Consider the following 20,677-nt stretch of genomic DNA (forward strand, 5'->3'; position numbering starts at 1 on the left):
TGAGAGGTGAACAATAAAATCCCGACAAACATTTATCATAAATGTCATTTTGATTCAGGCACCTCCGAGAAGCAACTTTAATATTTGACTCGTAAATATTCAAAAGGCGCCTAGAGACCTGCAAGTCATATCAATGCAAAGGGGAGTTTCTCAGTCACTGCACATGCAGAAGTCTTATGAGTTCCGCCTAAACACAAACAGAATTTACATATTTAATTTTAATCAAAGGACGTTCTGGCAAATGACAGGTCAAAAGGCTGTTATTATAAATTGAAGCTGATAGGAGGGGGCTATTCGCCCCTGATACTGCTGGTCATTTTCAATGGCTTATCGTATATTTCTGTAAACTACACAGCGCAATCTCCCAAGGCAAACTCATTTAATGAACCAACAGGTTATTAACATTTTCAATAGAGCGGCATTTATCAGAGGAAAAGTCATTAGAGAGTGTTCCAGTGGTTCCGTGCAATCAGTTGACACTTCTCTCATTCTGTTACATGAAATAAAAGAGGCTGACAACATGGGGATAAAAGTGATTGTGTTGCAGTCTTATGAAACATGAATTTAGATTTGTGTCCATTGCTGAATGGATTGTGATTTAAATGGGGTTTTGAAAACAGATGTCTCCATTGCAATGAGCAGTCATCTCCTGGTGGTGATGAATAATGCCAAATGTGTAGTGTTGGCCATCACTTACAAAGATTAGAACAGTTGTTCTAGTTGTCCTAATCTAATCCCTAATAAATGATAGATTGATGAGACAGAGAAAGGAAACGAGACAGACCACGATGGACAGATATAGCGAGATAAGGAGAGAGAGAGAGAGAGAACATGCCATGCAAATTGTTGTATTTGCAGTATACCGTGTGTGTACACTACCTATTTACATACTATGCACACACATGTACTGTAATAAATCAAATGGCCACTATAAAGACTTCATTTAATCAACATATACTGTAATGAGTATTATCAAACCCTGATAGCCTTGACATACACTGCTGACAAAGCCATGAACAGTGCCGATCAATAGAATTAGCAATCAAGCCATGAAGACAAATCAATAGCAGTGGCTGTCAAGGCTGTAGCATTATGTTTGAGTGTCAACTTGGCACACACACCTCACCTGCACCATAGCAGCAACTTCGCCTCATAAAGGGGCTTATCAATGACAAATGTATTTTGGTAAATATTTTTACCAATTTGATACTCTTCTTTTGCTACTCTGTCCTCTCTGTGTAGCCAAGTTAGCTATATGCTGGCCCATTATGGTGATGTTATGCTGTGTTTTTCCAACCCTGTCACTGATGTTATGAATTGTCTATTTAAAACCAGATAGCATTTATCTGCCTTGATTTTGGGATCATGTTTGGTGGTCGGCTTTGTCCATCAGTCAAAAATATTGTTTATTTTAAATGGTGGGACTGGATTTTGTGGATTTGTATTTCCACTAGGCTGGCTTTTCTGGTGTTAGAGGCTGATAAATCACTCAGCCTCTGGCAATCAGGCTGTGGGGACTCGCTGAGTTCATAAAAAAAAGGGGGGGGGGAAAGGGGGGAACTTGATTTGCTGTATTTCAAACAGAGTATGGCTCATTAGCCAATATGGCTAAGATGTCAAACAATTAGAAACATGAATTAATGGCCTGATGCAAATGCAGTGTCAGGTGCTTCCCTCACTACCCGCCTCATATCTCTCCCTGACAGCCTCAAGCTAATCACATTGGCCACATCTTACGGCGAGTGAAATAGGCCTACAACCTAACATTATGACATTTACAAGACATGCACACGTTTAGATCCAGGCACATGATTCCCAAAAATGGATTTTGTGTACATCAAACTATTCACTATAAGTCAATACCAAAGATTGTATGAAAATCTCTTGCATGAGGTGCCCCCTATCCATTATCAAGAATAGGTCACATATGTGCTAGAAGCGTATAGGCCTACACATGTGCTTTTCTTGCATGAAATGCTTGCACACACGCTAATTTTTATTGCACATGCACATAGAATGCTTGCATGCACTACATTTTCTTTCACATGCAAGTGAAAAGCTTGGACATAAACTTGCACATAAACTTTGACTTGCACATCATCGTCAAAAGCTAACACTACTATTACTTTGCACATATAGGCCTACACCACTTTTGTCTTGCACATCCCCGTCATAGCCTTAGTAGGCCTATACTTAGTAAGTAAAAGCGGAATATGTCGAGGGCTGAAAACCAAAGGGGCGTAAGGGACATTTCACCAACTTTACAGGAGAGCCAAAACAAATCTAACTGCTTCTATATGTTCACAGTTAAAGACCTTTGTTTTTTGTTCAATAACGTAGACTAGTTATAAATAGCCTATTTTACTTGTATAATTTTGTCAGTTAGAAAGAGCTCATCAAGAGCTTTCAGGTGATAACTCAATTTTGACCAAAATGTCACTTACGCCCCTTTGGTTCTCAGCCCTTGTTTGAGATTGTATGTGTATGTGCAAACTGGTGCAGGCCTACGTGCAAGGTAGCCTAAAATGTGTGTGTGTGTGTGTGTGTGTGTGTGTGTGTGTGTGTGTGTGTGTGTGTGTGTGTGTGTGTGTGTGTGTGTGTGTGTGTGTGTGTGTGTGTGTGTGTGTGTGTGTGTGTGTGTGTGTGTGTGTGTGTGTGTGTGTGTGTGTGTGTGTTTGGCTTGAGCCTTCTTGTAGGTAGGATAATGAAAATAACATGGCAAAAGAGTGACATCTCCTGGGTGATGTTGGCACCATGCATCTGTCCGAGAAACAACAAGACCTGTTCAACAAGCCTTTCACATTTGACCTGTTTTGTCTGTTTTGCATCCTTGTGTCAGTGGGTCTATTTATCAAACACGAAAATATTGTAGATTGCATGTTAACAGGTTGTTGTAATATGACAAATAAATAATATAGGGCTAGCCTGCTATAGGCATGTGACAGCGATGACAGCGGAATTGCAGAACAGACACTTGTGTACAAAATCCCGGAAATGGCAATTTTCAAACGGAGGTGATCTCAGCACGCAAGAGGTTCAGCTACACCAGCTGTACTGTAAACAGTGTAGCCAGGGCCAGTAAGCTAGTGAAGGTAAACTGACTCCTGACAGTTATTTTAGCTTCGCAGAGGCGCTTTAGAATTTAAGATTCGCTTTGGCAAGGTGGTCATTGACATTTACCCGATTTACTGCGCAGAGAAGAAGACTGCAACAGTACGTATCTATCTCTTTCAATGTGGAAAAACACATTATTTAAAGTAGGTAGCGCCAATAGAGAGCTACTTGCTAACAAGTGATTTAGCATAACAGCTAATGTTAGCTGATGATGTTTGCTGCCTGTACATAACCACTATCTGTCACTTCGTTCATGTCAGGCCCGTGCAACTGTAACGTGGCAGATTGTCATGTAGATTTTAGAGGACCTTGTTCAGACAAACCCAAATGTGTACTAGTGCAGAATATGTATCTATTCACCACAGACAGCTGTCATGAACTTAGTCAAACATTGTACCAAAACAGCAACCGCAGACACACCGTTCAAGGGAGCTGAACAAAAATTAGGTCAGCCAATCGATCATTATTGTTTTTTTTGTTTTGTTTGTTTTTATCGGGAACAGTCTGTTTATGTGCTTTGTACGATTTTGCAACATGTAGGCCTAATACTATTATCGTGAAATTGCAATTATTTTCTCTGCAATATAGCTTACAGGTCTAATCCTAATTTGGAATCCACTGTAAACTCACGAAGTAGCTATTTTAAATTAAACCTAGCACTACGTGCCATTGCTGTGATAATTAGACGTTGCCATGAAGAGGCCTGATGCCGTCTATGTGTTGAACTGTATGAAACAATTCTGATTTGCTCCATTTTTTTATTATTTATTTTGTATTGAAGGTCTTTTTTTAAATCTGCAGTAGCCTAACTAGTAAGGATACGCTATATCCTAGATTTAGATAGATCCTTAGGCTAGATAGTGTCGTTTTAGTTAACATGTTAAAAGCAATGGAAAGTGAAATACTTAGTCTGGCCAAGTGTTTGATTCAACATATTGTAAAATCGTCTTATTTTATGAAAATTAAACAACCTTTCAACTATTCACTGGGAACCTTAACTTCCTCTGTCCCTCTCTCTCTCTCTCTCACATTCAGAAACACTGCATGAGTGAGGCCTGGCGATAATGTGAACTGGAGTGGGTCAGGTTGCAGACATGGCTGAGGATGGCAAGACGAGGCCGGTGGCGATGTCAGCGGCGGTCAGTCCATCTCTGTCCTCCGTGCGGCAGAAGTACCACAGCAGCAGGCATTCCCAGGGCCTGCTGGATGGGCTGCTGGCGCTGAGGCACGGTGGCATCTTGTTTGACGTGGTGCTGCTGGTGGAGGGCAAGCCTATCCAGGCCCATCGCATCCTCCTGGCAGCGTCCTGTGACTATTTCAGGTTTGAGACATTGATCCCTGCACCAACACTGTCAAGTCAAGTCAAGTCAAGTCACATTTATTTATAAAGCGCATTTTTGTATACACAAAGTGCACACCCAAAGCGCTGCAGACAAACAAAAACAAAACGCTGGGTCCATGTCACCTATCTTTTTTTTTCCCCCACTGCACGCTGCATTCTTTAGGGGGGATTTTGGCTTAGGAAGTGAAAACTAAATGAGATTACGGCAGACTATGTTGTAATGCTCATTTGCTTTCAGTTTTATTTTCTTTTTTTGTTAAAAGTGCTGGTGTTAGCTGTAGTTTTATAGAGCAAAGTGCTCGGTACTTTCCAGATAGAGAATAGAGTTGTTTAGACACTGGAGTAAATTCATTAAGCTGTATTCTAGATGTTGCCATCCTACATGTTTTACACATAACATGATGTTCTGGCAACACACAATCAAAATGTGTTGGGTTTTAAAGCACATAGTGGAAGTACACGGAATTATATTTAGTCATAAGCAGCTTGAACTGAACCCTTACAGAATTGTTGTTCAATGTGAATCACTAGAACATTCTAGCATACACGTTATGCTATATCAATGTCTGTAGGACAACAAGCATTACGTGATCTGAACAAAATGTCATGGCTTTCATGTATTGCTTGCGTGTGTTGTGTTTTTTGTAGGGGGATGTTTGCAGGGGGGCTGAGAGAGATGCAGCAGACAGAGGTTTCAGTGCACGGCGTGACCTACGTGGCTATGACCAAACTACTGGACTTCATCTACACCTCTGAGCTGGAGCTAGACCTGGACAATGTGCAGGAAGTACTGTCAGCTGCCACTCTATTGCAGGTGCCCCGCTTTGTGTAGTGTGGAATGTGGCGCTTCATGGGTGACCAGTGAGTGTTAGCCTGGAAAACCAGCGCCAACTGCTGGACGGCAAAATGTTTTGCCTGCATTTGGGTCTGGCCTCGGTCCATTGAACATTTTGAAAACACTGCCCTGAATCTGGCAGATGGCAACTAAACCAATCACAACGCAGAGATGTGTTTTGAACCAACGCGGGCGGGGCAGAGGGCTCTGGGGCGGGGTTTTGATGGAGCGTTGGCCTATAGGCACAGACACGGTTTGAAAGACAACGGGTTGTGCTCACCAACAATGTTCCGTTGTATCCATTGATCGAGGCCAGACTAAATTAGACATCCAATCCATTTAGGCTGGTTTATCAGGCTAAGTGAGTGTAGGATGGAGCATGGAATTATGGCTATAGTGCTCTTGGGAGGAGAATGTGCATGTATAACAGAGGAGCTACACCAGATGCGTAACTGAAGCATTCCGTTCGCGACGCGTAGGTTGCAGCCGGTCGCAGCAGTTAATTATCACTGTAGTCAATGGAAGTAGCTACACCAGACGCAACAGTGGTGCGTACATTAAAAAAAAATAGACCCATCTTCTAAAATGGATTTTACGCGTTGCGAACGGAACGCTTCAGTTACGCGTCTGGTGTAGCTCCCCTGTAAGACTTATGACAAAATCAAATGCTGTATGTGGGAAAAATGCAAACGTAAAACAGTACCATCTTTAAGAATCCCATCAATAACATGTGTGTTATTGTGTTATAGATTTATGTCGATAGTGGAATAACTCGATTGAGTTGCGGAGTGTTGTTCAAGTGTCTTTTCTTCTCTTATGAATGTGTGTACGTTCAGGTCAGGGCTCGACATTAACGGTAGCCCAGTAGCCCCGGGCAACCAAATTATGACAAGTGGCAACCAATTCCTCACTCCTGGTTGCCCCTGTGGCAACCACAACATTGCCCCATTTTTTTGTATTTGGCAACCAAAACCTCATGCCTGGTTGCCCAGTTGGCAACCACTTTTAAAAGCTAATGTTGAGCCCTGGTTCAGGTTCAGGAGGTGATCGGCTTCTGCTGTGAGTTCCTCTTCTCCTGGCTGGACGACGACAACCTGCTGGAGGTGGAGAAGTTGGCCGACGTCTACGGCCTGGACCAGCTGGCCGCCAAGGTGCACGGCTACCTGCTGAAGAACATCCGCAGCCTGTCGCGCCTGCCGGTCTACCGGCAGCTGCCCGCGGACAAGGTGTTCAGCGTCCTGAGCAGCAACGACCTGGAGGTGGAGTCGGAGAACGAGGTGTACGAGGCCGCGCTGCACTACCACTACACCCCCGAGCAGGTGGAGAAGGACCAGGTGTGCCTGCAGGTGAGAGTGCCACCACAGCACGGCCGCACTCAGTGGCCCCATTCCAAAGGTGGTAAAGTCCAGCTTCATAAAGTAGTAAGTCTTATGACATGTTTATTCTAGCGGCTTCTAATTAGCTCGTCTGCAGGAGATAAGGGGAGATAGCAATCTTACAGTTTTTCTCAATTGTTTACACACAATTTATGGTACTTGACCCACAATGGCCTCATGCAACTCATAATGTAACTCTTGCACCAACTTCCTGAACCAATTCTGCTAAACTATAAGCACAAATCAAGCTGCAGTTCTAAAACACACTGTTTTCAAAACACTACACACAATTCTCTGCATCTGACACAATTTTCATGAAGAAATCTCTCGTTTTCACAAGGAACACTGCCATTTAAATTCTGCCCATGGGCAAACACCCGCCACACAGTTTTACAGCTAGCAATCACAGCTTTGTCCTGCGGCTTATATACAAGGCTTATATGCGGGAAATTACTGTAGTGCAATACAGCTCAATGAGCACAGTAGTACAGTATTGCCTGCACTGTTCTATAGGACAGTAAGTAAGTATATTTCATGTATTTAACAGTATTCCTACTTTGTATTCCTACACAGTATTTACAGTATTTTACTATTTGTTTGGCAGCTGAAAGATTACCAACACAAGGGCTCCTGTCAGCTTATCTACTGTTTGTAGTACTGTTTGTAGTGTAACACAGAACAAAAAAAGGCATTATGATGAATAGAGAAGAAGTGTTTCTGAAGGGCAGAAGGGTTCTGCCCATTGTGTGTGTGTTTTTGGAGTTCTGAGAGTATTCAGAAAATGTGTGTTAACAATTGAGAAAAACTGTAACAGTTTTCCCATTGACAAAAATGTAATAGCTTACTAGCTTTAGCTTGGGTCACATGCATCATCCTCAACCAATCAAATCAATTCTCTGACGACACCTCACTTCATCTTAGCACAAGTGATGCTCATTCACTTACATGAAGAATAACTGTCACAGGTCTCACAATTTTTTTTTTTTTCATTTTAGACCTTAGGTGCCGTCATATTCAGTAAGCAGTGGGAAAGATGTTAAGCATCATGACAGCTGTAGTCTAATCGAGAGGCACACGACTGGTTGTTTGTTTGTTTGTGTAGTGTACCTTAACCACAGTTGTGTTTCTTCATCAGTGAGTCAATCTCCTTGTTCCATGGAGTATTTGAGTTTTGATAAGTTGTGTGTTCCCCTGTGTGCCTGTGTGTGTCCAGGACCCCATGCGGATGCATGGAGTATTTGAGTTTTGACATGTTGTGTGTTCTCCTGTGTGTGTGTGTGTGTGTCCAGCACCCCATGCGGATGCATGGAGTATTTGAGTTTTGATTTGTTGTGTGTTCTCCTGTGTGTGTGTGTGTGTGTGTGTGTCCAGGACCCCATGCGGATGCATGGAGTATTTGAGTTTTGATTTGTTGTGTGTTCTCCTGTGTGTGTGTGTGTGTGTCCAGGACCCCATGCGGATGCATGGAGTATTTGAGTTTTGATTTGTTGTGTGTTCCCCTGTGTGTGTGTGTGTGTGTCCAGGACCCCATGCGGATGCATGGAGTATTTGAGTTTTGACATGTTGTGTGTTCTCCTGTGTGTGTGTGTGTGTGTCCAGGACCCCATGCGGATGCATGGAGTATTTGAGTTTTGACATGTTGTGTGTTCTCCTGTGTGTGTGTGTGTGTGTGTGTGTGTGTGTCCCCAGGACCCCATGCGGATGCATGGAGTATTTGAGTTTTGATTTGTTGTGTGTTCTCCTGTGTGTGTGTGTGTGTGTGTGTGTGTCCAGGACCCCATGCGGATGCATGGAGTATTTGAGTTTTGATTTGTTGTGTGTTCTCCTGTGTGTGTGTGTGTGTGTCCAGGACCCCATGCGGATGCATGGAGTATTTGAGTTTTGATTTGTTGTGTGTTCTCCTGTGTGTGTGTGTGTGTGTCCAGGACCCCATGCGGATGCATGGAGTATTTGAGTTTTGATTTGTTGTGTGTTCTCCTGTGTGTGTGTGTGTGTGTGTGTGTGTCCAGGACCCCATGCGGATGCATGGAGTATTTGAGTTTTGACATGTTGTGTGTTCTCCTGTGTGTGTGTGTGTGTGTGTGTGTGTGTGTCCAGGACCCCATGCGGATGCTGGAGGCGGTGCGTTTCTGCCTGATGGAGCGCGGCGTGCTGCAGCGTCTGTACGGGCGCCTGCACGAGGCTCGTCCGCTGCGCGAGGCCGTGTCGGCCGCGCTGCACTACCACTCCCAGGAGCTGTGGCAGCCGGTGCTGCAGAGCCCGCTCACCCAGCCGCGCTCCACCTTCCGCTGCCTGCTGGCCTTCGGCGGCATGTTCTCCTCGGGCGCGCTCGACGACAACGAGGAGCGCTTCCAGGTCTACCACCCGAGCTGGTCGGAGTGGCGCAGCCTGCCCGCCGAGCGGGCGCCGCGCATGTCCAACATGGGCATCGCCGTGCTCAACAACTTCATCTACCTGGTGGGCGGAGACCGGAACACCAGCGGCTTCCGCGCCGAGACGCGCTGCTGGAGGTGAGGATGCCCACCCACACCATTCCTTATTTATTTTTTTTTTTTAAAGATTTATTTTTGGGCTTTTTATGCCTTTATTTGGACAGGACAGTAGAGAGAATGACAGGAAGTGAGTGGGAGAGAGAGTCGGGGTGGGATCTGGAAAGGACCACGGGGCGGGAATCGAACCCGGGTCGCCAGCGTACGGTGCAGGTGCCCCAGCCAGTTGCGCCACTGCCGGGGCCACCATTCCTTATTATTACCTCCGCCAAGGAGGTACATGCTTTCATCAGGGACCGGCGTCTGTCTGTCTGTCTGTCTGTCTGTCTGTCTGTCTGTCTGTCTGTTTGTTAGCAAGATAACTGAAAAAAGTAACGAATGGATTTCGATGAAATTTTCAGGGAAGGTCAGAAATGACCCAAGGAAGAAACAATTAAATGTTGCCGTTGGGATTCCGGAGACGTTTATGTGTTTAGCTTAGTGGTGTAATGGCATGGTATGGCCACGTGGTGGCGATCTGAATAGTTTAGGTTCAAATGTATGACAACCTAGGAAGAACAATGCAGGCGGAGGTCTGCGCTCTCTGAGTGCTTTTCTAGTTTGGGCTGAAATGGCCTACGTTGTAGACCCACTGGTTCAGTGCTGCCCACACCATCCTTTATTTGGGCTGAAATGGCCTACTGTACGTTGGGGCAGCCGTGGTGTACTGGTTAGGGCTTCGGGCTTGTAACCGGAGGGTTGCCGGTTGGATCCCCGACCAGTCCACCACGGCTGAAGTGCCCTTGAGCAAGGCCCCTAACCCCTCACTGCTCCCCGAGCGCCGCTGGTTGGGCAGGCAGCTCAATGCTCTGGGTTAGTGTGTGATTCACCTCACTGTGTGTGTGCTGTGTGTGTTCACTAATTCGGTTAAATTGGGTTAAATGCAGAGAAACTAATTTCCCTCACGGGATCAAAAAAGTATATATTCTATTCTATTCTAGACCCAGGGTCAGTGCTGCATCATCAATACCGTTCTAAGATTATTAATCTTGGGCATAGTTAGTAACAAAGTAGTGGACTTTGAATTTGGAAGAATGGCCAAGGCTATTTCTTCATTGCGTTCCTTTGCCTTGTTTATAGATGATAAATGATAAATCATGGGTGTGTCAGCGGTGACAGAAGGTCTGAGCACCGTCATGTCGGTGCCTCTGTCATGGCAAATGTGCCATTAGCCCTTATGATCGTTAGGAATGATAACTGCTTATGGGCGTGGGGGTTTGGAGCAGTCGGTTCTTGGTATACCTTGGTATACCTAGGTATTACCTATTTCTTTCTTCTTCAAGTAATGGATAATTTTTCATCTTTATAATTGATTATAACTATATATTTAGTTCTCGACTATTCAACCACTAATTCTCCATGCCCAATACGCAATGCATCCTAGGATACAAATATAAAATGAAATCTAAACATTCTATACTTCCAAATCTCATAAAAATGCTCTGCCAGTGGCTAAATCAAAAGTGTATAGTGTACTGTGAAGTCGCACACAGCATATGATATGACAGTGAAAGACTTTGCTGTTTGTATTGATGTGTTTTGCCAGTCCAGAGCCCAGAGGCTCCACTGCTGCTTGAAATGACATTTGTGCCTCAGAATGAACAGCTGTCATCAGAACAAGCACTCCGGCAGATCAATGGCACATTTGCTGCTCCCTCAGGGAGCCACGCTTATTTCGTTTGCCGCTCCTGCTCTCCCCGGTCAATGTACAGTGCCCAAAGTCTTTCCCTGTTGTGGAACCGAAACCTGTTGTGTTCCTTAATCATTTCTCTCTATCATAAAGTATCGGCATTTGATAATGGTTTTGGGGAAACCGAGGGCTGATATTGCACTTCTATCAGGGCGTCTGGAGTAATTGACTCAGTCATAAAGCAGCAATACTCTCCAAAACACACGCGCAGCTAGACCAAAGTCCGGCTAGATTGAGTTAGTCAGGGGAAGAGAGGGTGATTTACACTCAATTTAACACTGATGGAAGTCACTCCAGTGCCTCGGAGGGGCGGAACATTGACCATGTGTGTGTCCAAGCAGCACATCATGTATAGCACTCAGAGTGGGCACACATTGTTAGGCCACATGCAGGACTCTGAGTGGATAGCATTAGATCATGTGGGTGTTAACTGTTCACTCTAGTAGGAGTGAGAAAGTAGAATCTCTTCGGTGTTAGAAGAACACTGTTGTGCTGCAGCCTTGGCCTTGGGCTTTGAGCATTGCGATGTTGTTTCACGGTTAGAAATGCTGGTTGAAATGGTGCAATGCTAATCATGTCATTTGGTTTCATGTTAATGTGATTATTCTGTTGACAGAGGTCCAGCCGACTGTGTCTGTGTGCTGTAAACATCTCACTTAAAGCTGACCTATAGGGTGTCAACGTTTTGATGTTAGTCTGCCATGACAGTGATTTTTTTCATTATTTAATTAGTAATGATAAGATATGTAATATTACCAAGATAGTGATATGTGTGATGTAGCTTACTGTATGGGCTGATGTTACATGATGGATGTCTGTAATGTTGGAGTACAAGAGGGCTGGAGCACAGTGCACCAAGGCAGTTTCAGCGGTTTCTTCTATCTACTCCATGGAGTCCAGCTTCAAAAGAGCTCTCAGTGTGCGGAGGTGTTAACAGCGTCCCCACGGGTCCCTGGCATCCTTGAGGAGGGCCAGGATTGGGCAAGAGATCGACACATAGTCTACCATCACTGTAACAACTGAGAAATGCTCACTCTCTGTAGTTATTGTCCATTAGCTTCTGTAAAACCCGATAGTTGTCATTATAAAAAAAAATGTCTGTGTTGTGACTGCAGTTAACCCTTGTCTGTGTTTCAGCCTGTGTTGTGTTGGGTCCTTCAATTAGAGAGAATTGAGACTGGAAAGACTTTGAAAATGTATGAAATTGTTGTAATTGCTGTTCAAAAACCCTGTGGGCCCTTCTCAAGTCAAGTCAAGTCAAGTTTATTTATATTTCATATACACAGAGGTCATTCAATGTGCTTTATATAAACAAAAAACAAACAGTAAAGCAGATAAAAGCATAGATGGGCAAAGAGTAATAATAATAGTAATAATAATAAAATAAAAAAAAATCTGCTACAGATCCTACATATGACACTCTTTTTGTAGCAATGTAATTGCATCTGTGTGATTTTAGTGCATATGGGTAATATCACATGCAGATGATGGTGGAAGAGTTTCTGTGTATTCCTACTAGATGTGTCTCACACAAAGATGTGTGAGACATTCATTTTAGGGCTAAATTAGCCACCAGGCACAGACAGTTTCCACTCATATTTTCTATTGTTAGAAATTAATGTTTCAGTAGAATGTCAGTAGAATGTTTCACTGGAGCGCATTCAAAATGTATAACTAACCAAAAAGGAAGATACACAGCAGTGTGTGTGTGTGTGTGTGTGTGTGTGTGTGTGTCTGTGTCCTCATAACATGTCACAAATGTCGTCAAATGTCTGCAGGTACGACCCGCGGCACAACAACTGGTGCACCATCGAGCCCCTGCAGCAGCAGCACGCTGACCACTGCGTCTGCGTCCTGGACGGCCACATCTACGCCATCGGGGGCCGCGACTACAGCAACGAGCTGGACTGCGTGGAGCGCTACGACCCGCACCACAACACCTGGGAGTACGTGACGCCGCTCAAACGCGAGGTACAGTACGCCACGCAGGCAGGGGAGTGGACAGAGCAGACGCACTGAGACGGACACACACACAGGCCAGAGACAGGGAAAAGCATACGCAAGACAACCGAAAAGTTAAAGCAAAAAGAGTTTGCAGAGGCACTCCGAGTTTTAAAGAAAATGTAAAAAGCCTTTAATAGTACATGGCAAGCACTGGGGTTTAAAAGCACATGGGCCTAGGCGTTGCGGCCATATTGGCCTTCATCAGGGCATGAACATGAACTCTGTAAACTCTTTGTGCTTTTGGATTCTCACCTCACCCGTAGCAGAAGAGCACCTGAGTTCTAATTTAAAGACTCCTGAGCGCCCTGAGCCCTTTTGTGACTTCTCAACCTTAAACTTAATTCCTAGAATGAAAACTTTTGTGAATATCATACGACGTTTGAAATGCTGTACATGAATGCAACAGAGTGCTGTTATATCTGTAAAAGTTCCCTAAACTGCTGGATGTGTGGTGTGGTGGCCCCCCCAGAGTGCTGTCATATCTGTAAAAGTTCCTTAAACTGCTGGATGTGTGGTGTGGTGACCCCCCCAGAGTGCTGTTATATCTGTAAAAGTTCCTTAAACTGCTGGATGTGTGGTGTGGTGGCCCCCCCAGAGTGCTGTTATATCTGTAAAAGTTCCCTAAACTGCTGGATGTGTGGTGTGGTGGCCCCCCCAGAGTGCTGTTATATCTGTAAAAGTTCCTTAAACTGCTGGATGTGTGGTGTGGTGGCCTGATCCCCAGGTCTATGCCCATGCCGGAGCAGTGGTTGATGGGAAGATTTACATCGCCTGTGGGCGCCGGGGTTCGGTCTACCTGAAGGAGACCTACTGCTACGACCCCAGTGCCAGCCAGTGGGCGGAGTGTGCCGAGGGCCCCGTGGAGAGAGCCTGGCACGGCATGGCAGCCCTCAACGAGCGGCTCTACGCTGTCGGGGGCAGCAACGACGGCTGTGGCTACAGGAGAGATGTCTTCAAGGTCAGTTGGTGTCCACTTATAACAGAATTCATTAGGAAATAGTGTCCGATCCTACATAGGACACTCCTTTTGTAGCAATGTAATTGCATCTGTGTGATTTTAGTGCATATGTGTATAGTTAGTATCACATGCAGATGATGGTGGAAGAGTTTCTGTGTATTCCTACTAGATGTGTCTCACACCAAGATGTGTGAGACATTCATTTTAGGGCTAAATTAGCCACCAGGCACAGACAGTTTCCACTCGATTTTCTATTGTTAAAAATCTAATAAAAAAACTAATCAAAAATAAAGATACACAGCAGTGTGTGTGTGTGTGTGTCTGTCCTCATAAAATATCACAATGGTCTAGCATGGAGCATTGTATGCTCCTCAAATGTAGCCTGGCTAACGCCTCCCACTTCTCAAATGAGACGTGGTCTGGCAACCAGACGTTCATTTTCTCGTATTTGAAAAAAATGCCCAGATCCGTTCATTGGGCGCCACGGATGTCAATCAAATGCGTCTCTGCATAGCTCTTCATGGTCTTGCTTTCTCCCCTGTTCTGTGATTGGCCTCCAACATCAGGCGAACATGGGGGCGTTAGTTTCCAGACTGCCTTAGCAGCGTGAAAGAAATCACCGCGCAAGGCAGTATGGGAAACCCAGGCTACCTCAAATGTGAAAGTAGGTTCATTTGAATGGCTCATTACTTGTTGTGTCCTGTCTCTGCCTGTAGGTGGCGTGCTACAGCCCGCGCTCCGACTCCTGGTCCCTGGTGACGCCGGTGCCGGCGGGTCACGGCGAGCCGGGCCTGGCCGTGCTGGACGGCCGCATCTACGTCCTGGGCGGGCGCTCGCACAACAAGGGCAGCCGCATGAAGTACGTGCACGTGTACGACGGCGAGCTGGACGGCTGGGAGAGCGCCGCGCCGCTGGAGGACCGCGTGTCCGGCCTGTCGGCCTGCACCGCCCTGCTGCCCTACGCCGTCCTCAGCCAGGCCCGCAGCTGGGAGCAGCACGCCAAGGCCTCCTGGGTGGAGGTGGACTGGGACGACTCGGACAACTCCAGCGAGGACTGACCTCCACCCGACCCCGTGGCGTGGCGTGGCGTGGCGTGGCGTGGCGTGGCGTGGCGTGGCGTGGCGTGGCGTGGCGTGGCGTGGCGTGGCGTGGCGTGGCGTGGCGTGGCGTGGCGTGGCGTGGTCGTCGGGTAGGGCAGTGGGCTGTTGTGATGTGACATGATGGAGATGGATGGTTCCGGAGCGTTTCCCGAAGGCTCCGTCTGCACGAGAAGAGCACAGCGGAGAGAGAGAGGCTGCAGCTTCCACATCGTCTCAGCAAAAACGACATTTGAAGCACTTTGGGTTTTGGGCCTTTTGTCTCCACACTTGACTTGTGAATGAGACTCGACTGATGCATCGCAACACAATCGCAGTTCTCCCGTCCCACCGGTGCATGAGAGCAACGCTCCTCTTCCCCCCCCCCGCTGCTGCAGTCCACTGGCTGCTCTTTAGCTCGGTACTCTGCGGGCCCCCCGAGTGGGATCCTCCTCCTTTGTATTTATTTTCTGAGCGTGGCCAGAGTTTGTTTAGCCGTGCGGATGCATTCGGGGTTGGTCACGTCTGCTTGGTTCCCACACTGCGCTCCGTGTCGCTGGTGCGTCCGTGTCTGTGTCGCACCCCCCCCCCCCACACACACACACACACACACACTTCTGCTGCCGCTGACTCCACCCTGAACTTACCGAGCCCCCGCAGGGACATGGTGGGATTTTATTTTTTTTATGGTTCTTGTTTTTAGAGACTTTTGTGTTCCTTCGCAACGGTTTTGCATTCCTTTGTAACAAGTTTTGCATTGCCTTGCCATGCCATGCCATGCGTTTGCATCCCCTCACAATAGCTTTGCGTTCCCTTTCAAGCCAAAACTATTGCCAAGGAATGCACACTGTATTGCTAGGGAGCACATATGTATCGTGGGGGAAATTGCTCAACCCCCCTCCCACCATCCACTCAGTTCCCCGCGGGGGCTTTGCAGCACTTGCAATGACACTCTGTGTTTCCTTCGTGGATATCGCGGTCAATGCAGTTTCAGCAAAGACCAGACGAGGGCTTTTCTTCATCTATTTTTAATCAGTGGCTTTATTAAGGCAGCTAAAACTGTGATTAATGGCACCCTAGATTGCAAGAGTACGCTGGCAATAACCGTGCAAGTGATTATGATTATTACTTCAAGGCTTCTGATTGTGACGGTCGCTGTTGTTGCCCATATTCAATACTGGTGTGTATTTATTAGGTAGCATTGTCTTTTCACTTTTAATGGGAGTACAAGATCAAAAAGCAGTGTATGAACATGCAGTAGGGTGAGCTAAGCTAAATGGGAGGGACTTCAATGAAAACACTCATGATTTATCATAGGTCTGTGCATTGGCATATAAGGCATTGATTCTCAAACTTCCTCTGCCCCCAAGAATAATCTGCTTGGTGTTCATTTTTACACACACACACACACACACACACACACACACACACACACACACACACACACACACACACACACACACACACACACACACACACTACTACTAAAGCTTCCTATGCCCCCCATACAGTGTACTGATACTTAGCTAAGGCTAGACTGCCTACTGTGAACAGTATCACGGTTTGGAGAGACTAAACAAGTGAAAAGTGATGGTTTGTTGTTATTTGTAAGAATGTTATTTTTTCGCACAATCTGGCAACCCTCAGACATTTTCTTGAGACCCTCTGGTTGAGAAGCACTGTTATTTGCAGATGTGTCTGTTTTCTCATGTTTCTGAATTCATTAGAGTTTAAAAGTTTTGAAGTGGTTGCATGTAAAAGATGTCTTTGCCAAAGAATGTATTGAGGATGCCACAAAGATTAGTGAATCAGATTGATCTGACAGGACGACAGAACCGTGGTGATCACGTGTGGTGTGGTTTGACCTGAGGTGCGTCATGGTCAGTTATTCAAGTTGTTTTCATCATTTTTGTGCTTCTATTCCGTTGCTTTTTGCCAGGTTTGTATTGCAGAGAACCAGGATTCCAGAAAGATGAATTGAGAAGTTGGTGTGTTGGGAGAGCACTTTGCTCATCCTCCAGTACAATGCCATGTACCAATGTGTCCACTAGAGGGAGTTAGTGTCACTAGAGAGAGCTTGAGTTGGGAAACATACTAGTCTGCACATCATGTTCTAATTTGCGCTACTTTCTGTTCACTGTTGCAATTCCTCATGGGCTACCGCTGCAATATAAGGAGCACACGTTTAAAGCACTTTAAAATAACACACACACATGCAGATTAGTTACTTTCTGTTTTTAATGGGGTTTTTTGTTTGTTTGTTTGTTTGCTCCATTGTGCCTTGTTTATTCTCCTTCCCTACACTTGCATCACTGAAGCTTAATTCCTGTAATGTGCCTCATTGTTCCTTTCAACCCTTTAGATGGAAAAAAAAAAGATGGACGCATGCTGGCCATACGCTTTATGTGACAAAGTGCAATTACACCGCAGGTCATCATTGCCATGCAAAAATCAACAGCCAGCTCACTCATGTTCTTTGTCATTGCCATCTGTGTTTGTGTCTGTGTTAAGACACATTGGTGTTCACTGTCATCTGTTAATTGTATTGATGTGCATTTAGTTACTGTTTAATACTCCGAGGGCGATAGACTGACATTTAAAGAAGCTGTATAATGTGAATTAAATACCTGTACTGGTTTATCTTTATGTAATCCAAGCTAATAGATCACATATATTACAGATGATATATGTATATGTAGAATATTGACATGGTACGAAGGCATTTTAGCAGCTGGAAGGGCTTTCTGTAAGAGACTGATTGCGTGGCCAGGAGATAATACTGTATGTCTACATGGACCAGAAATCCTAGTAGAGCTAAAAAAAAAAAACTGACATTAAATTTCGCCGCCTTTGACACAGACACCAGCGGTCACTTTTATTGGGTTTTATCAGTGGTCCTGAGAGACATTGTTTGGTGTGACGGACGCTATCCCCTCCAGAGGCTTGCGTGTCCAGTGTGATGTTCCTTCATCCCTCTCTCTGCTCCCCCACACTAACATACAGAGGCTGCTGTATGTGAATGTGTCGCTGCCACTTGGATACGCTCACATTTCTACGCCGGCTGCTTGCTCAGTGTTACTGCGGTCTGTTATGATATATCAAGAGTTTTATGACTTTACTAGTTCCTGTTCCCAACAACCAAGAGATGTCAATGTAATGATTTATAACCTTCAATCAGCTGTGGTATTGGTTGTTTGTGTCTTTCATTCACAGCTGTTTGTGTGTGTGATTGCAAGAGTGTGTGTGTCAGAACTTTCCCCTCACATTGATTGTGTGCACTGTGCAGTATTAATTAAAATATAAGCTATAAGCATGTAAGGAAGAAAACAGCGTTTTTGATCCACAATGCAATATAAAGAGAGGCACGGGCTACAGTAATTTCCCTCATATAAGCCGCATTGTGTATAAGCCGCAGGATAGTGTTTTATGCCAGTTAAAATAAATAAATAAAAAAACATTAACTACGCCCTGTATTAACCTCATAGCTGAAGAAATTTTGCAAAATCAATGTATATGCCGCGGCTAATAGTCGGGAAATTGCGGTGGTATTTGGAGTCTTGAATAACATTTCTGAAATGGCTTGATAGGTGTGCCACGATGATTCATAGTGGACAGGAAGAAAGAACACTAAATATATACTGTACATTTAGCACATTTTATGGTAGGAAGAATATGTTTTTACTTTTTACATTATTGAAAACAGAATCCAGTTACTTCATTTAGTACTGGTTGGCAAATTAACATTGTTTTCTTGGGGGGAAAAGGCCTCTAGGCTTATGAATATACAGTATGTAATACATAACTTCATTGACCAGCATTATCTTATTCAAAATGTTTTTTTGAATAAGAGAATAACTCAAATGAGATAAATAAGATTCTAACTATATCCCAACTCAAGTGTGTTAATGCTTTCTCATCACAGACACTCACGCAGTGAAAGTGAAAGAGTTAAAGGGGGTATGGTTCAGTAAGTGAAGTGAAAGAGTTAAAGGTGATATGGTACAGTAAGTGAAGTGAAAGAGTTAAAGATGGTATGGTACAGTAAGTGAGGTGAAAGAGTTAAAGGGGATATGGTACAGTAAGTGAAGTGAAAGAGTTAACGGGGGTATGGTACAGTAAGTGAAGTGAAAGAGTTAAAGGGGATATGGTACAGTAAGTGAGGTGAAAGAGTTAAAGCTGGTATGGTACAGTAAGTGAGGTGAAAGAGTTAAAGGGGGTATAAGTGAAGTGAACGAGTTAAAGGGGATATGGTACAGTAAGTGAGGTGAAAGAGTTAAAGGGGATATGGTACAGTAAGTGAAGTGAAAGAGTTAAAGGGGATATGGTACAGTAGACTAGAGCATGCTCTCTCCAGCCCTCCCCCTCTGCAGAACAGAGGCCGGGCGTTCATCTTGACGTTAGATACCACCTGGGGACACATTGAGTTAAATCACCCATTCTGCTCTGCTCTGGGCCTTTTTGCCTCCATTACTGAGGGCTATTTGACTTTAATGTCGCCCAACGGGGCTTTGAAAGCCCTGACCTGCTGGATGGTTTATGCTGAGTGGATCCTAATCAATGGCTGGCTTGGGATTTGTGGAAGAAGTTCTCTTCACCCTCCTCTGAGCTTGAGCTTGTTTTTCCTTCTGTTTAGAATATGCTGTCTGCGATGCTTTTTCACACATACATTTGTTGACATAACCCCAAACTCATACACCTTTTCTCCTCTGATGTGTGTGTGTGTGTGTGTGTGTGTGTGTGTGTGTGTGTGTGTATTGGGGCAGAGTCTGTGTGTCATTAGAGGAGAGGTGAGAAGAGAAAGTTAAGAGTAACCTGGGGAGTCCGTTCTGTACTTAAAAAGCCCCCTGCTGACTACATGACACATGTCATCTGCCCTAAAGACCAGAGCGGGGGGGGGGGGGGGGGGGGGGGGGCAACAACAGCAGGGTTTGGGGATGCTGGGAGACACTAACACCTCAGCTTCCTCTCACCATCTGGGTTGTTGACCAACATATTTTTTTGCTTGTTTAGCTTTCACTCATTCAACCTGAGCTTGAATTGAGCTGAATTTGCCTTTGGTGAATAGCTCCATAGTATTCATGATCATGATGTATCTTTGCTCTTATCTGACTGAATCCACTGCATGCAGATGGCGAGAATTCAGTCGGCAAACAGAGAAAGCTCTGGAATGACAGTTAATGAATTGGATTATTCCAGAGGCTCCCTGTGCAGTGGGTGTACTGTACGTATGTACACAGTGTGAGTGTTTACTCTTGTTATCCAATGAGGCCTTCAGCTCCATCAGCTGATCTCTATGAGGACTCCAAGTCGTGAGTGCCCTGTTTGTGTGATGATGAGGTAGAGGACATCAGCGGGCCTCTTGTATGACGTTGTTGATTTGGTTTTGTGTCTCAGGCTCCATGATACGAGCTCAGGGCTTTCTAGAATGTTCTTACTGTCCACTTCTGCCAGAGGTCAATGGTGGTGTTATTGCTGTTTTTCACCTGGATGTGGGTTGTGGAGCACAGTAAAAAAAATTGAAAAAAAAAAAACCCAGACAATGCCCTGTCTTTGAACTCAGCCATAGGTTACAAGTTCAGACCAGACGATTGTCTTGATGTTGTTATCATGACCGACTTTTACACTGTTTGCCTGAGATTAGATAAGCGTAAAGGACCCCCCCCCCCCCCCCCTTCCGATCCTTATCAGCCCTGAGAATAAGAAAGCCAAGACTCTCCACTCAGAGACTGAGGCTTACGGGAACCCCACTCAAAC

At 45.1% G+C, this 20,677-nt stretch overlaps 1 protein-coding gene across 2 annotated transcripts; it reads left to right on the forward strand.

Moving 5' to 3' along the window:
- Positions 1-2,812: 2,812 nt before the first annotated feature.
- On the forward strand, positions 2,813-18,236 carry klhl22 (kelch-like family member 22). 2 transcript variants are annotated; one of them, XM_062542440.1, is made up of 8 exons: positions 2,813-2,834; positions 4,150-4,435; positions 5,105-5,270; positions 6,326-6,637; positions 8,765-9,177; positions 12,664-12,856; positions 13,614-13,847; positions 14,564-18,236. In XM_062542440.1, the coding sequence occupies exons 2-8, from the start codon at positions 4,209-4,211 to the stop codon at positions 14,903-14,905; spliced, it is 1,887 nt and encodes a 628-aa protein (XP_062398424.1). In that variant the 5' UTR covers positions 2,813-2,834; positions 4,150-4,208; the 3' UTR covers positions 14,906-18,236. The 2 variants fall into 2 exon arrangements, with proteins under 2 accessions (XP_062398424.1, XP_062398423.1); XM_062542439.1 differs by lacking the exon at positions 2,813-2,834 and adding an exon at positions 3,028-3,213.
- Positions 18,237-20,677: the final 2,441 nt, after the last annotated feature.

This window comes from Sardina pilchardus, chromosome 8, assembly GCF_963854185.1.
Source record: "Sardina pilchardus chromosome 8, fSarPil1.1, whole genome shotgun sequence".
Lineage (NCBI taxonomy): Eukaryota > Metazoa > Chordata > Actinopteri > Clupeiformes > Clupeidae > Sardina > Sardina pilchardus.